Source organism: Orcinus orca, chromosome 6, assembly GCF_937001465.1.
Source record: "Orcinus orca chromosome 6, mOrcOrc1.1, whole genome shotgun sequence".
NCBI classification, from domain to species: Eukaryota; Metazoa; Chordata; class Mammalia; order Artiodactyla; family Delphinidae; genus Orcinus; species Orcinus orca.
The window spans coordinates 112,448,012-112,465,384 of record NC_064564.1 but is presented as its reverse complement, the minus strand read 5'-3'; the positions used below and the strand labels follow the sequence as shown (position 1 = coordinate 112,465,384).

At 42.4% G+C, this 17,373-nt stretch overlaps 1 protein-coding gene across 6 annotated transcripts in view; it reads right to left on the bottom strand.

The window, feature by feature from the left end:
* Positions 1-17,373, bottom strand: part of GARNL3 (GTPase activating Rap/RanGAP domain like 3) — a 154,210-nt gene that overhangs the window by 56,502 nt on the left and 80,335 nt on the right. For all 6 annotated transcript variants that reach the window (XR_007477733.1, XM_049710718.1, XM_033427170.2 and 3 more), the window contains 4 exons: positions 16,688-16,787; positions 14,702-14,820; positions 2,974-3,038; positions 287-350 (listed from right to left, as the gene is read on the bottom strand). Coding sequence is in view for 5 of the 6 variants with exons in the window: in XM_049710718.1 (XP_049566675.1) it covers positions 287-350; positions 2,974-3,038; positions 14,702-14,820; positions 16,688-16,787 (348 nt within the window). In the remaining variant the exon portion in view is untranslated. The remainder of the gene's footprint in view (positions 1-286; positions 351-2,973; positions 3,039-14,701; positions 14,821-16,687; positions 16,788-17,373) is intronic.

Here is a 17,373-nt window from a genome sequence, read left to right as displayed (position 1 = left end):
AGTTTATGACTCTAAATTTTTTTTCTCCCAAGGCGGACTGCTTTCCCTTAACAGTAAGTCCTAGGACAGCTTTCGGGACATCTTCTATCCTCTGAATTTCTGAAAATGACAGACTCCCAGCCTCTATCTTAGACTGACTGCATCAGAATGTCGGGTGGGAGGTTCTCCATGATGAGAACCACTGGTGATTCTGGTTGGGATCCTAGGCTAAGAATCACTGATGATTTGTCAGTTCTAACACTGTGATCAAATTTATACAATTATGAAGCACAAAATTCTCTGTTACCTTTTGTATCTCAGGATGAAAAATTTCCCTGGGGCCTTTCTCGAATTTGTCCAGATTCATGGCACTGAAATAGAATGGACAGAGTGAGCCGCAGTGTGGTGGAGACTTAAATAATGTGGAGCCAGTCTCAGGTCTTCAGGAAAGCTAAGTATTATCTCCTAGAAAATCACAGCTGGATTCCCTGAAGGGCCACAGGAGGTACAAACCAACAAGGAGTGATCAATGAAGGAACATATGCAAGTAACCAACCGCAGTGACTACACCCTGAGCACGCTCACAGAGTAAGAGAGGGAGGGGGGAATTGAGAGCATCTGTTTCAGGCAACCTTGACTAATCGCCATGATTCTTACTTTTATTTACTAAAAAAGTGATTCACTGACATTTACATAGCAATTAATGATGAAATGTAACTAAGATGACCTGACGTGTCTTTCTTCCTTTGGCAATTCCTCTCCCATTTAGGGCAAAAGGCTGTCCTTAGCAGGATTGTTCTTTTATGTTTTGCTTTGGACAAGCAGCGTGAATTTCCTTGAGCTAAGTTCCCCTAGAGGTAAAGCAAGGAAATTGGACTAGACGTTGTCTAAGGCCTCTTTCAGCAAGAATCCTCATATTTGTAAATGAAAGGTAAAAATAATAGCTAATATTTACAGAGTATTTACTATATTCCAGGCACCCTGCTAAATGCTTTACATGGATTATCTCATTTAATCTCTATGAGGCAAGTACTATTTTATCCCCATTTTAAGGATGAGTAAATTGAGGCTCAGAAGTTAAAGAAATAGTCCAGGATAACAACGCTGTGAAGTAGTGGAGCCATGATGTGAATTCAGGCTTATCTGACTCCATAGTATTTATATTTTAATTTCCTTTTCAGTTTCCAAGTTCATGATTGTAACAAACAGACATAAAGTATCTTCTTCTGGGCTTCCCTGGTGGCGCAGTGGTTGAGAATCCACCTGCCGATGCAGGGGACACGGGTTCGTGCCCCAGTCCGGGAAGATCCCACATGCCGCGGAGCAGCTGGGCCTGTGAGCCATGGCCGCTGAGCCTACGCGTCCAGAGCCTGTGCTCCGCAACAGGAGAGGCCACAACAGCGAGAGGCCCGCATACTGCCAAAAAAAAAATATATATATATATATATATATGGTTTTTTTTTTCTTCTATTGGCAGCAACTGTAGACGTTTTAATCTTCGCATCTCTAAAAATACTCTCTTGCTGCAGCTTCCTCTGGCTATAAGTGGAGGACTGAAAAGTGAAGGCCTACTCAGACAATTAAATGAAATTACAACTCAGTGAAATCCCTGGTCTTTAAATATACAGAAGAAAGGAGCTGGAGAAACTTCATTTTAGAAGAAGAAGAAAAAAGGATTCACAGAAATTTAAGCCCATATAATTCAAACTATTGCTCTCAAAGCAAGTTAAGATTTAGAAGCAGCAAGATACTTCTGTGCTCAAGAAAAAGGTTAACCTCTGCACTGATGCCCTCTTAGCTCGGGCTTCAGACTGGCCAGGAGAAAGATCATGGGGCCTGGGGAGAAGGTCTGCAATCTGAAGACGAAGTCAAGCTTGAACGTGAGATATGAAATGTTTTACTTCTTAATCCTTGGACCCTTTCATCAGCCAATTGCAATCCCTAACTGACAGTCAAGTTTGTCACTCTACAGACATTCTGGCAAGTACAAGTCGTGGGTGGGAACATCAAAAACACCACCTCCTGCCACCACCTAGTTGCAGATAAATAAAGACTAAATCACCAGGCCACCAGGATAAGGTCTCAGACTCACACAGGATGGCATTAGTGATTGACAGCTCAAGCCCTGGCATCACACGAACCCAGGTTTAATTCCCAGCTCTGTGGTTTACCAGCTGTGAGATCTTTGTCAGATCTCTTCAGCTCTCTGAGGCTCCGATTCCTCCTATGCGAGTGGTGGTAGTAATAGATCTACTTTATGGAGCTGATTTAAAGATTCCCCAAGAGAATGCTTGTCAAGCATCTAGCACAGCACCTAACAAACAGAAGCTACTGTTACTATGATGTAACATCTTAGCTGGTGACAGAGCAACAGGCCGACCGACCTGCGTGGGGGCATTCCCGAGGGGAGGCTGCCACCCGACATGGGGGAGAGATGAGAGGGAGGTGGAAAGATGGGAGCACGAGAGGCAGCTGAGCACCGAGCAGCGAGCGGTTCGTTCCATTCATTTAACTTTCTGTTGGTTAAGAATAAGCACGTTCTTCTCAGAGAAGCATTTGCTGACATCTGAGTTCTATTTCAAACCAGAAAAATGAAAGGAAAAAAATTTCTTGATTTTCTTTACGAAACCAAAATATTTGCATGCGTGCCGGAAAAAAGAAGCAGGTGACGCATGCAGAACACAAATGCTTGAGAGCAAAGCTCGGAACCAGACGGACCTGGACTTGCGCCTCAGTCCTACTATACACAAGCAGTGTGATCTTGGCTTTGTCCTTCCGGGCCCCTATTTCCTCATCCATAAAATGGGGACAATAACACTATCTGTCCTATAGGGCTGCTGTGAAGATTCAGTGAGGTAATGCATGTCGAGAGCTTAGCAAAATGTTGAGTATAACGCCAAGGTCCAAGGAAATAGCAAGCTGACATCAGAATGATCACAGGAAAAAACTCATTTATGGGTGCCAGGTGTTGGGTTTCTGCTCATTCGTACTCACCTTAAGATGGACTTCACAGAGAGCGTTTTTGTGGGGCTGTAGGGAAGGCATATTTTCTGGGTACCCTGGAAAGTCAAAACAGCAAACCAGTGAGAAGTCTGGCAATTTCCATCTCTGAGAGAGTCTTACCTGGTCATTTAAAAGAAACCCATATCCAGTCTTTCTCATTTTTCTTCATATATATAAATACATTTTATGTTAGAAAAACTCTTACTGAGGTTCGACAGCATCTTCCACCATTCCCCCCTACCTGGCATCTACGCTTTTCTTTTCTTTTTTTTTTTTTTGCATTGGGTCTTCATTGCTGTGCATGGGCTTTTCTCTAGTTGCGGCGAGCGGGGGCTACTCTTCGTTGCTGTGTGCAGACTTTTCATTGTGGTGGCTTCTCTTGTTATGGAGCACAGGTTCTAGGTGCGTGGGCTTCAGCAGTTGTGGCATGCAGGCTCAGTAGTTGTGGCACACGGGCTTAGTTACTCCTTGGCATGTGGGATCTTCCCGGACCAGGGATCGAACCCTTGTCCCCTGCATTGGCAGGCGGACTCTTAACCTCTGTGCCACCAGAGAAGTCCCGGCATTTACGCTTTAAGCATTATTCTTCAGCGTCTGGACTGCTGAGTCTGCACTGTCTCAGGTGCTGTGATGAGCAGATGAGCCGTCTGAACCAGAGGAGAAGGGGGTTTGGTCTCTGAGCCAAGAATTGGATCAGCCTCAAAGATCAGAAGAAGAAAACTGTCTCCACACATTCAACGGGACCCAAATGTGATTCCTCCAGGTCAAAGAGTTTTTAAACTAGAAATCACCCGATTCTTTCAGAGAAGTTTTCATAATGTGTACTTTTATATTTGTCTGTGTTTACTTATTTAAAGTCTGTTTCTTCCCCTCTGCATGAGTACCCATTGTGACCAACTCATAGGAAGTACTCAATCAACACTGGCTGAACGAAAGGGAATGAAGGAAGGATTGCCTGATGGCTCAGTCCCACGTCTGAGCACCCAGGAGAGATGAGGGCTAGTCTCTTTTACAATCTCCAAGAAAGAGACGATACAGATTTATAACTCACAAAGGATTTATACTAAATACTTATTTAGCAAAAGAGATTATGATGCAGTCCACGTATAAAATTCCCTTTCTAACTATGACTAATAATAACATCGGCAGCACAAACAGCTAGAGAAGGGAAAGGACATTCCTTGTAGGAATAAGGCAAGTTTGTTCGTGTTTTCGGGACACATCTGCAAACTCATGTGTCCGAGCCCTGACCAATGGCACGGAGTGGAGTTCCCCAAACTTTTCAAGCCCATGATCTCTTTTGGCAAAGTAAACTTTCACACCCAGGGCCCTGGAGAACTGGGTATTCTCACCCCTACTCCAGGCTGGGGATGAGTATGTCTTCCCAGTTATGTGTCAGAAATTGCACTAGGTAGAGCCCTTCTTTTGGATTCTCTACTAGCCAAGGAAATTAGGTTGAGCTTTTTCTTTTTCTTTTTTTTTGTAGTTTGCATTAAGTAGATTTTAAAAAATTTCTACATATAAATATTATGATAGGAATATGCATTTTCAAATTCCTCATGACCCACCCACTGAGACCTGAGTTAGTCCTGTGGCCTTGCTTCTTCACCAGCCCCAGCTTACCTCATACTGCGGTCACCTGTGTGGGATGCCAACCCATCTAGAACAGGGTCTTGAATCTGACCTTCTTGCTTGTCTACCTTTTCTTCTCACCAAACACACCAAAGGCAGCTTTTAAGAGAAGACCGGGGCAGCTTTGGGGGGAATGTATGGAATGGGCGAGGGAGGATCAGCCCTGCCTGGGTGCTGGTATCATTGTCACAAGCTGCTGAAATGGATGTGAAACCCAGGGCTCTTGGGACTGTGGATCTGTATTTTTCTTCACTATAAAGGGGTAAAGCTCTTCCTCCCCGTCATTTTTTTTTTTTTGTGGCTTTCCAGGGTTGCTGTTCTAGAAAAACCACCTTCCAGTTCTCTGTTTTCAGTGGAACCAAAAAATGCACAGGGAGAGTCAAGTACACGTGCATATCAGGCAACACTAGGTGAGCAGAGCAGGACACAGAAGTGCACGTCCACATTACCCCATTTAGCGCGCGCGCGCACGTGTGTGTGTGTGTGTGTGTGTGTGTGTGTTTACGGACAGATGTCGAGAAGGACACTGCAGTGATTATCACTGGGTAGTCGGATTTTTTTTTTTTTTTTGATCCTCTTCTTTTTCACTTGCTGTATTGTCTGGATGGAATTTTTACAAGTGTGAGTCATTTTTTCTCTTTGGGTTTAGAAGGAACACAGCCAGAGATGTGCAAGACAGTTTCTAGCAGGGTTTATACGTTTAGCTGTGTTTCTGTTTAATGAGAGAATGTGAGCTCACGGGCGGAGGGAGGGAGCGCTGAGTCACCTGCATTGTTGGATTCCCCACAGCCTCCAGCGCTGGCTTTGGGCCAACAGGGGCTCAATAACTGGCCCTGACGCCGATGTTCTGCTTTGATGTGTTCATCTCCTCACTGCCCTTCAGTGGGCAGCAAACACCTACCCAGCCCTGCACATAATTTAGGGCCAAGAGAAGAGGCTCTGGATTTGGGCATTGGCACTTCTCAGAAGAAGGGGATTAATGCTCCTTCTGCCCACCTCATGCTGCCTCCACGGTGGTCCTGGGTCTCAATCCCACCTCCCTGACTTCTCTCACCATCCAAGAGTCATCCCCAGAAGGCTCCTGTTTCTCTTGTATTTCCTGTTCCTTCTGTCTGGAACGTCCCCCCACCCCTCCCCCTACTCTCTATGTGGCTGGTTCCCTTTCATCCTGTGGGTCTCTTTCAATGTCACCTCCTCAGGAAGCGTTCCCTGGACGATCTCACTTTGGCAGGCCTCCGTATCGTTCGTTCTCTGTCTTCGTTTCCTCCAGAGTGCTCATCACAATTTATAACGTAATACAGACAATATCTTTGGAAATTAAAATAAGTAAAACTTCCCCTTGCCTTTGCCTCACTTTTCCTGCCCCAGTACCTGGCAACTGTCCCAGGTGAGGAGGTGAAGTGACTGTTTTCTGAAGGAAGAAGATAGGACTGAGAAAATCTCTTCCAGAGGGAGGTAGCAGAAGTGCGACACGGACCCTTGCCTCGGTGGAAGGAAGGAAGAGGAAGACAGGGAAGCTGAGGGGTTAGGTGCTGGGGCCCTTGACGCCTCCGTTCCGAGGGCAGGCCTTGATAGGGGTAGGGGTGGGGAAGCACATCAAGGTAAGACCTGGAGGCACCTGGACTAGAGGCTCACTTCCCAGGCATGGCCTTCCAGAGGAGTCCTGAAGTCCAGGTAGAGCCTGTCTGAACACAGTGAGGGGCAGTAACTCGGTAGCTTCCAGCATGGATGGCCAGCAAGATTAGAGCCCCGAGCCTAAGGCGACGCTCCCGCCTCCTCCCGTCTGACCCGGGGCTGAGAGAGTGCAGCGCTTCCGAGAGGCTCGGCAACCAGCAGAGACCTGGGGTCAGGTGAGAGCGTTCACATGTGCAGTGACTTCACTACACGGAGCAAACGGCTGGGACACGGACTTCAGGGACAGGTGCTCTTCAGTGACCCCCCCCAAAAGCCGGAGGAGACCAGTTACACCTCAGTGGTTGCTTCTCCACAGCAGAAACCAGAAAGAACCCAGAGGGCCCCGTGTGGATCCCAGGTCCTCCTCTCCCACCACCATGAGGCCTCAGAGACCCTCTCTTCACATACCCAAACATTTACTTCAGGAGAAACAGGGCTAGGGAACTGAAATCGGAAAGGCTGATTATTTGTCCAAAAGAGACAGAGTCATCCGAAGACAATATTTAAGCCAGAAGAGACTGGAATACTGTAATAGGCAAACATAAGAAACATAAGTAAAAAAAAATGGAGGGGGCCAGAAAACAGCCTTCCTGGTGCAGAAGGTAAGAGGCTTTGGACGAAGGCACCAGCCCTTCTCAGTAGGTGACTAAGGAGAAGAGATGATCATGCACTTGGGGAAAACTGGCACCCGTTCTCCAGCGTTATCTTCTAAAACTGACGCTTAAACTTGCTTCAAGGACAGCCATGATGATGGCAAGACTGACCCCAACTGCAGTGGCATGGGGAGAGGGGTAAGGCCAAAACTTGTCTGCAGGAAATAATTCACGAGTAAGACCTAACTATTTTAGATCAGATTTTTACCTTAAACCTGCTTAAAGAAAGAAAAATTTCTGAAACATAACATAGAAGTTTATATAAATAGAGGTAGCAGAGCACACTGGTTAAGTTGGACTTCAATTCATTAATTATTAATCATTTCATGACTTCATTCAACAGATATTTATCGAGCTCCTTCTATGTCCCAGGCACTGGGCTTGCTGGTGGGGATACTGAGGACAAAGCAGTTATGTCCCCTCCTTTCATGGAGCTCACAGGAAAGGGAGAGTGAAAGCATGAGTCAAAGAATTACATATAGAATTAGTTATGTACAGTGGTGACAGCTCAGCATGCAGTCCTGGGTTCTGCCTGGTCTGCCACCTCCCTCAGTCATGTCATTTAAGTTCCCCCTAAACTATAATAACACCTATGCATTTGGAGGACTTACCTGGCATACAGTAAGTGCTCAATAAATGTTAGATTTTATTGTTATTACTAGTACTAGTTTTAATCATCACAAAAAGTTCCTAGCCACAGTTTATTCTGTAGTGATTCCTGGAAATTCTTTCTGGGCTTTTTGAAGTTGCTACTTTATTGCTATATAGGTATGCATGCATGCAAATGTGTGTGTATGTATGTGTGTATAAAAAATTACTGTTCCTTATGGGGATATATGTATATGTATAGCTGATTCACTTTGTTATAAAGCAGAAACTAACATACCATTATAAAGTAATTCTACTCCAATAAAGATGTTTAAAATTAAAAAAATTAAAAAAATTTTTTTTTCATTATTGTTCTTTTAAGTTTCTGCTAATTTCTTTTCCAAAAAGAGCTACATAGCAATTTTTTTTTTTTTTACTGTACGCAAGCTTCTCACAGCTGTGGCCTCTCCCCTTGCGGAGCACAGGCTCCGGACGCGCAGGCTCAGCAGTCACGGCCCACGGGCCCAGCCGCTCCACGGCACGTGGGATCTTCCCGGACTGGGGCACGAACCTGCGTCCCCTGCATCGGCAGGTGGACTCTCAACCACTGCGCCACCAGGGAAGCCCTACATAGCAGTTTTGATACACTATGTAGCTGAGATAAAAATCAGCATGCAGGGCTTCCCTGGTGGTGCAGTGGTTGACAGTCCGCCTGCCGATGCAGGGGACATGGGTTCATGTCCCGGTCCGGGAAGATCCCACGTGCTGCGGAGCGGCAGGGCCCGTGGGCCATGGCCGCTGAGCCTGCGCATCCGGAGCCTGTGCTCCACAACAGGAGAGGCCGCAGCAGTGAGAGGCCCGCGTGCCGCAAAAAAAAAAAACCAGCATGCAGAGAGGGCAGACAGCAGAAGCAAGAAGAACTACAATCCTGCAGGCTGTGGAACAAAAACCACATTCACAGAAAGATAGACAAGATGAAAAGGCAGAGGGCTATGTACCAGATGAAGTAGCAAGATAAAACCCCAGAAAAACAACTAAATGAAGTGGAGATAGGCAACCTTCCAGAAAAAGAATTCAGAATAATGATAGTGAAGATGATCCAGGACCCTGGAAAAAGAATGGAGGCAAAGGTCGAGAAGATGCAAGAAATGTTTAACAAAGACCTAGAAGAATTAAAGAACAAACAAACAGAAATGAACAATACACTAACTGAAATGATAACTACACTAGAAGGAATCGATAGCAGAATAATTGAGGCAGAAGAACGGATAAGTGACCTGGAAGACAGAATGGTGGAATTCACTGCTGTGGAACAGAATAAAGAAAAAAGAATGAAAAGAAATGAAGACAGCCTAAGAGACCCATGGGACATTGAACGCAACAACATTCGCATTATAGGGGTCCCAGAAGGAGAAGAGAGAGAGAAAGGACCAGAGAAAATATTGGAAGATGTTATAGTCGAAAACTTCCCTAACATTGGAAAGGAAATAGCCACCCAAGTCCAGGAAGTGCAGGGAGTCCCATACAGGATAATCCCAAGGAGAAACACGCCGAGACACATACTAATCAATTTGGCAAAAATTAAAGACAAAGAAAAATTATTGAAAGCAGCAAGGGAAAAACAACAAATAACATACAAGGGAACTCCCATAAGGTTAACAGCTGATTTCTCAGCAGAAACTCTACAAGCCAGAAGGGAGTGGCATGATATACTTAAAGTGATGAAAGGGAAGAACCTACAACCAAGATTACTCTACCCGGCAAGGATCTCATTCAGATTCGATGGAGAAATCAAAAGCTTTACAGACAAGCAAAAGCTAAGAGAATTCAGCACCGCAAAACCAGCTTTACAACAAATGCTAAAGGAACTTATCTAAGTGGGAAACACAAGAGAAGAAAAGGACCTACAAAAACAAACCCAAAACAATTAAGAAAATGGTCACAGGAACATACATATCAATAACGACCTTAAACGTGAATGGATTAAATGCTCCAACCAAAAGACACAGGCTTGCTGAATGGATACAAAAACAAGACCCATATATATACTGTCTACAAGAGACCCACTTCAGACCTAGGGACATGTATGTAACTGAAAGGACTGAAAGTGAGGGGATGGAAAAAGATATCCCATGCAAATGGAAATCAAAAGAAAGCTGGAGTAGCCATACTAATATCAGATAAAATAGACTTGAAAATAAAGAATGTTACAAGAGACAAGGAAGACACTACATAATGATAAAGGGATCAATCCAAGAAGAAGATATAACAACTATAAATATATATGCACCCAACATAGGAGCACCTCAATACATAAGGCAACTGCTAACAGCTATAAAAGAGGAAATCGACAGTAACACAATAATAGTGGGGGACTTTAACACCTCACTTACACCAATGGACAGATCATCCAAAATGGAAATAAATGAGGAAACAGAAGCTATAAATGACACAATAGACCAGGTAGATTTAATTGATATTTATAGGACATTCCATCCAAAAACAGCAGATTACACTTTCTTCTCAAGTGCACACGGAACATTCTCCAGGATAGATCACATCTTGGGTCACAAATCAAGCCTCAGTAAATTTAAGAAAATTGAAATCATATCAAGCATCTTTTCTGACCACAACGCTATAAGATTAGAAATGAATTACAGAGAAAAAAACCGTAAAAAACACAAACACATGGAGGCTAAACAATACGTTACTAAGTAACCAAGAGATCACTGAAGAAATCAAAGAGGAAATCAAAAAATACCTGGAGACAAATGACAATGAAAACACGATGATCCAAAACCTACGGGATGTAGCAAAAGCAGTTCTAAGAGGGAAGTTTATAGCTATACAAGCCTACCTCAAGAAACAAGAAAAATCTCAAATAAACAATCTAACCTTACACCTAAAGGAATTAGAGAAAGAAGAACAAACAAAACCCAACGTTAGCAGAAGGAAAGAAATCAAAGAAACAGAGCAGAAATAAATGAAATAGAAACAAAGAAAACAAAGCAAAGATCAATAAAATTAAAAGCTGGTTCTTTGAGAAGATAAACAAAACTGATAAACCGTTAGCCAGACTCATCAAGAAAAAGAGGGAGAGGACTCACTCAGATCAATAAAATTAGAAATGAAAAAGGGGAAGTTACAACAGACATCGCAGAAATACAAAGCATCCTAAGAGACTACTATAAGCAACTCTATGCCAATAAAATGGACAACCTGGAAGAAATGGACAAATTCTTAGAAAGGTATAACCTTCTAAGACTGAACCAGGAAGAAAAAGAAAATAGGAACAGACCAATCACAAGTAATGAAATTGAAACTGTGATTAAAAATCTTCCAACAAACAAAAGTCCAGGACCAGGTGGCTTCACAGGTGAATTCTATCAAACATTTAGAGAAGAGCTAACACCCATCCTTCTCAAACTCTTCCAAAAAATTGTGGAGGAAAGAACACTACCAAACTCATTCTATGAGGCCACCATCACCCTGATACCAAAATCAGACAAAGATACTACAAAAAAACAAAATTACAGATCAATATTACTGATGAATATAGATGCAAAAATCGTCAACAAAATACTAGCAAACAGAATGTAACAACACATTAAAAGGATCATACACCATGATCAAGTGGGATTTATCCCAGGGATGCAAGGATTCTTCAATATATGCAAATCAATCAATGTGATGCACCATATTAACAAATTGAAGAATAAAAACCATATGATCAGCTAAATAGATGCAGAAAGAGCTTTTGACAAAATTCAACACCAATTTATGATAAAAACTCTCCAGAAAGTGGTCACAGAGGGAATCTACCTCAACATAATAAAGGCCATATACGACAAACCCACAGCCAACATCATTCTCAATGGTGAAAAACTGAAAGCATTTCTCTAAGATCAGGAACAAGACAAAGGTGTCCACTCTCACCACTATTATTCAACATAGTTTTGGAAGTCCTAGCCACGGCAATCAGAGAAGAAAAAGAAATAAAAGCAATACAAATTTAAATAGAAGAAGTAAAACTCACTGTTTGGAGATGACATGATTCTATACATAGAGAATAATAAAGATGCCACCAGAAAACTACTAGAGCTAATCAATGAATTTGGTAAAGTTGCAGGATACAGAATTAATGCACAGAAATTTCTTGCATTCCTATACACTAATGATGAAAATTCTGAAAGAGAAATTAAGGAAACACTCCCAGTTACCATTGCAATGAAAAGAATAAAATATCTAGGAATAAACCTACCTAGGGAGACAAAAGACGTGTATGCAGAAAACTATAAGACACGGGTGAAAGAAATTAAAGATGATACCAACAGATGGAGAGATATACCATGTTCTTAGATTGGAAGAATCAATATTGTGAAAATGACTATACTACCCAAAGCAATCTACAGATTCAGTGCAATCCCTATCAAATTACCAATGGCATTTTTTATGGAACTAGAACAGAAAATCTTAAAATTTGTATGGAGAAAGAAAAGACCCCGAATAGCCAAGGCAGTCTTGAGGGAAAAAAACGGAGCTGGAGGAATCAGACTCCCTGACTTCAGACTATATTACAAAGCTACAGTAATCAAGACAATATGGTACTGGCACAAAAAGAGAAACATAGATCAGTGGAACAAGATAGAAAGCCCAGAGATAAACCCACGCACCTATGGTCAACTAATCTACGACAAAGGAGGCAAGGATATACCATGGAGAAAAGACAGTCTCTTCAATAAGTGGTGCTGGGAAAACTGGACAGCTACATGTAAAAGAATGAAATTAGAACACTCCCTAACACCATACACAAAAATAAACTCAAAATGGATTAGAGACCTAAATGTAAGACTGGACACTATAAAACTCTTAGAGGAAAACATAGGAAGAACACTCTTTGACATAAATCACAGCAAGATCTTTTTTGATCCACCTCCTAGAGTAATGGAAATAAAAACAAAAATAATGAAATGAAAATGAAAAATGGAACCTAATGAAACTTCAAAGCTTTTGCACAGCAAAGAAAACCATAAACAAGACGTAAAGACAACCCTCAGAATGGGAGAAAATATTTGCAAAGGAATCAACGGACAAAGGATTAATCTCTAAAATATATAAACAGCTCATGCAGCTCAATATTAAAAAAATAAACAACCCAATCCAAAAATGGGCAGAAGACCTAAACAGACATTTCTCCAAAGAAGACATACAAATGGCCAAGAAGCACGTGAAAAGCTGCTGAACATCACTAATTATTAGAGAAATGCAAATCAAAACTACAATGAGGTATCACCTCACACCAGTTAGAATGGGCATCATCAGAAAATCTACAAACAACAAATGCTGGAGAGGGTGTGGAGAAAAGAGAACCCTCTTGCACTGTTGGTGGGAATGTAAATTGATACAGCCACTATGGAGAACAGTATGGAGGTTCCTTAAAAAACTAGAAATAGAATTACCATACGATCCAGCAATCTCACTACTGGCCATATACCCTGAGAAAACCATAATTCAAAAAGAGTCATGTACCACAATGTTCATTGCAGCACTATTTACAATAGCCAGGTCACGGAAGCAACCTAAATGCCCATCAACAGATGAATGGATAAAGAAGATGTGGCACATATATACAATGGAATATTACTCAGCCATAAAAAGGAACGAAATTGGGTCATTTTTAGAGAGGTGGATGGACCTAGAGACTGTCATACAGAGTGAAGTAAGTCAGAAAGAGAACAACAATTATCGTATATTAACGCATATAGGTGGAACCTAGAAAAATGGTACAGATGAACCGGTTTGCAGGGCAGAAATTGAGACACAGATGTAGAGAACAAATGTATGGACACCAAGTGGGGAAAGTGGCCGGGGTGGTGGTGGTGGTGGTGTGATGAATTGGGAGATTGGGATTGACATGTATACACTGATGTGTATAAAATTGATGACTAATAAGAACCTGCTGTATATATATATATATATATATATATATATATATATATATATATACATATATATATATATATATATATATATAAATAAATCAGCATGCAATTATTTAAATACTGGATTTCAACAAATGTACCCATCAGGTGGGACCACTAAATAATAGAACTAACATTTTCTAAGTGTGGTTTATTTTATCGCTTTTTAAATTATACACCTTACTCACCAATTCAAGAATAAGATGTTTTACCCTTTAGGCAGCTAACCAGTTTTAAGATTTGATGATTTGGACACTGGGTAAATTTTCAAGCAAGATCTCACTTAAGGCAGTCTTGTTAGTGCTCATCACCCTGTGAGCCACAGCCCAGAACTTTCCCCATTTTACAAAGAAGAAAATGGAGGCTCAGATGGCATGAGCAAATTTCTCAAATTCACACAAAATGAGCTTGTTATTGAGGTGATTTGACCCTAGTTTGCTTAACTCCAAACCCTTTGCTCTTTCTAGTGTTGATATGGTCTCTAAAAAATTCTCTAAGAAGCAAAGCAAAAAAGAAACAAGAGAAGAAGATAATGAGAAAAGGTAAAAGATGAAAGACAGAGGTCGAATATAAGAATTAATAGAAAAAATTCAGAACAGGAAAAGAAGCAACACCAATGAACATAAAAAAACTTTCCTGAGCTAAAGAAAGACCTGCGTCCTGAAGTTGAAAGGGCTTGCTTTCAGCCCGCTGTCTCCAGCTCAGTGTCCAGAGCCCACTGTGGGCAGGAGGTACTTGTTAGATCTAGGGTTGCTTTTCCACACCATGAAATTGATGAAAGGAGCTAAGCCTCAAAGAAATCCTAGAAGCACAGCTGATTCAGCAGTTGACCAACTGACTCATGGAAACAGGAGCCCCCAGGGGCCGTGCCCATGTAACAGTATTATATTCCTCCACTAAATCTTGTTTCTTTTGGCTGAAGGTGTGCCAGCTCATCACTTTCAGTATCAGTAACAGCGATAATAACATAGTCGTGTATTCCGAGAGGGCAGAGATTGAGGGGAATGAACATGTCTACTTAGTGGCTTATATAGGAAAAATTGCTCTTAAACTCAGAGTGTGAAGGTCTCCCCTGTGAACAGAATAATCCTCAGTAGCCAGACTCGAAAATCCTTGTAGAAAAAGGCTGACAATGACACTGATTAAACTCTGGAGTGGTGCTGAAACTCCAGGTGCAGGTCTGATACTCACTGTTTTCCTCCAAAGGATTGCACGGTATTGAGGGACACGCTGATTGTTTTGGTCAGAGAGGGTCACCGACAGGAAGAAGGGGCTCTTCTCCGCATCATTTCCAATGTAGTTCTGATGGACTGGAAAAGAGGCAGGTTCAGAACAGTGAAGATGCAGCCGGCTCCTCCAGGCACTGGGAGCAGTGTGCACGGCAGGTGGCAGCCAGCCCTTCCCACAGGATCAGGGAACAGTAATCTCCAGCCCAGCCCAGGACAGAACCTGGTGACTCTACCCTAATCATGCTCTCCTGTGCCCCTTGCCAGGGATGGGCTCAGGAATGAACATGTGACCCAATTCTGGCCAATGAGACGGAGGAAAAGTGTGTCAAGGGGTTTCTGGAAGGGCCTCCTCACTCCTGAAGATGGCCTTCTTTTCCCCTGGACACGGTGGTGTCTAGAAGTGATGCCTGGAATTGCTGCAACCATCTTGTGACCCTGAGGAAGGCCAGCATGGATGACATCACCAAGCCTCTGACTCCACCAACCCCAGAGCTTGCCCTACCTCTGGGTCTCTTCTTGTCTCCCTTATTGTTTAAGCCCGTTGAGGCAGCTGAAGGCATCCAAACTGACGGCACCACTTTTCTCTGAAGTCATAAGTACTCCAGGCACTATGCTTTCAAGCATTTGGGAAGATAGCAACTTTCCCCCAATTTTTTTTTTTTTTTTTTTTTTTTGTGGTACGCGAGCCTCTCACTGTTGTGGCCTCTCCCGTTGCGGAGCCCAGGCTCTGGACGCGCAGGCTCAGCGGCCATGGCTCACGGGCCCAGCCGCTCCGCGGCATGTGGGATCTTCCCGGACCGGGGCACGAACCCGTGTCCCCTGCATCGGCAGGCGGACTCTCAACCACTGTGCCACCAGGGAAGCCCCCCAATTTCTTTCTTTATAAAGAGATATGTCTTGCCAAATAAGTGAACTTCTTGGAATAATACAGTATCCGATATTTAAAAAGACATCATTTGGGTCTGCTCACTCTCATTTTATAGCTCAAGTATCACATCTTCTACAAATAAATAAATGCATTAGCCTGATAAGCAATTTATCTAACCCATTTCTAATCCTGCCATAGTGATTATATTTCCATTCCCATTGCCTTCTGTCGCTAACCACGCTCCTGTTTCCCACCTTTCCATATATGTTCACATGAGCCCTTCACTTCAAATGTACATCACTATTCATGACAGAGCTCTTGGTATGTGCCAGGCGCCAGGCTTAATGTGCCTCACTGACACTTCTGTTCAAACCTCCTAGGTATGTACTAGTAATACCCCCACTTTACAGATAAGGAATTAAGACTCAGAGAAGTGGGAGTAACTAGTGTTAAGGTCCTATGTTGATAACGGCAGAACCAGGATTCAAACAGTCTATAGTCTCCACGAGGGCAGGGATCACAGCTGCCTTTGCAAGAGCACATTGCCTGGCACATGGTAAGTGATAAACAAATCCTGGTCACCAGAGCCTACAGCGTAATGCCTCTCTGTTCTGCATTGGCCCTGGAGCTCAGGGAATCGTTTCTCCCCCTCACTGCCTTGAACTACGTGTTTAAGGCCCACTATAGACCGGGTACATGCCTTGTTAAGTCTAAAATTGTTTTGTGCCCTGCAAATTCTTCTCATCTTGCAAATCACTCATTCATACTATCTAATCCTCTTTAACTCCCCAGGGACAAAAACAACTAGCAAAAACTAACTAAATAAAAAATTTTAAGATAAAAATATAAAATAAAAAATAAAATATAAATAACAAATTTAAAACGGAGGAAAACCTACTAGGGCTGAATCTTCAAAGCTTACAAATCTACAAAGTTTACAACTGACCTTGAAATGAAATGCCCTGACCTGAGTGTCTCTAAACTGATAAGTTTCACACATATAGGGTACCAGAAATTATACCAACACTAATTTTCATTCTGAATATCCTTTCTTCCCAACCACTGTAATGACATAATTACCTTGTCCTAAAAAATACTTGAAATACCATCTGGTGTGGTATTCTGGGTTCTCTAAGTGCACGTCTGTCCTTCGCCAAGTGCCTGGCAGAGCAGTTGCATTCTGTAATGGAACAAAGTTATGCCATTAAGAGGCTTATTTAGAAAGTAAACAAGGTAGCAATGAACCGGATGCCAAAGAACCAGAAAAGTCACTGTTAAAAGTGTACAAACAGGGCTGTAACCACATGTTCTCATTAGAAAAGACACCTGTCTAAATCCACATCATAGAAACATCCTGAAGGTCCTTGGGGTGTAGGAAGAAGCACCAGGTGAACCAGTAAGATAAGCGATTTCTAACTTGAGTATAACTTGAGTTTAAAGTTTTTCTCCGTTCTGGGCTGAAGCTTCCACAACATTTGGGAGTTGGTGCCCGCAGAGGCACGCCCTTCTATTTGTTACCCTGTAACAGGCACATTTCACCTGGAACACATCTCGGCAGCATCTTATTTGAATTCATATTCTTTGTAGAATTTTAAAAATTTACTGTAACTCAATTAATGTGGAAAACATGGATAAACATAACGAATAATCCGAATCCTCTATCCAAAGATATAATCATTATTAATGATTTGATATGGTTTCCTCAAATTTTTCCCCTACATGTACATATGTACTTTTCTTACCAAAATGGAATCTTACTGAATATA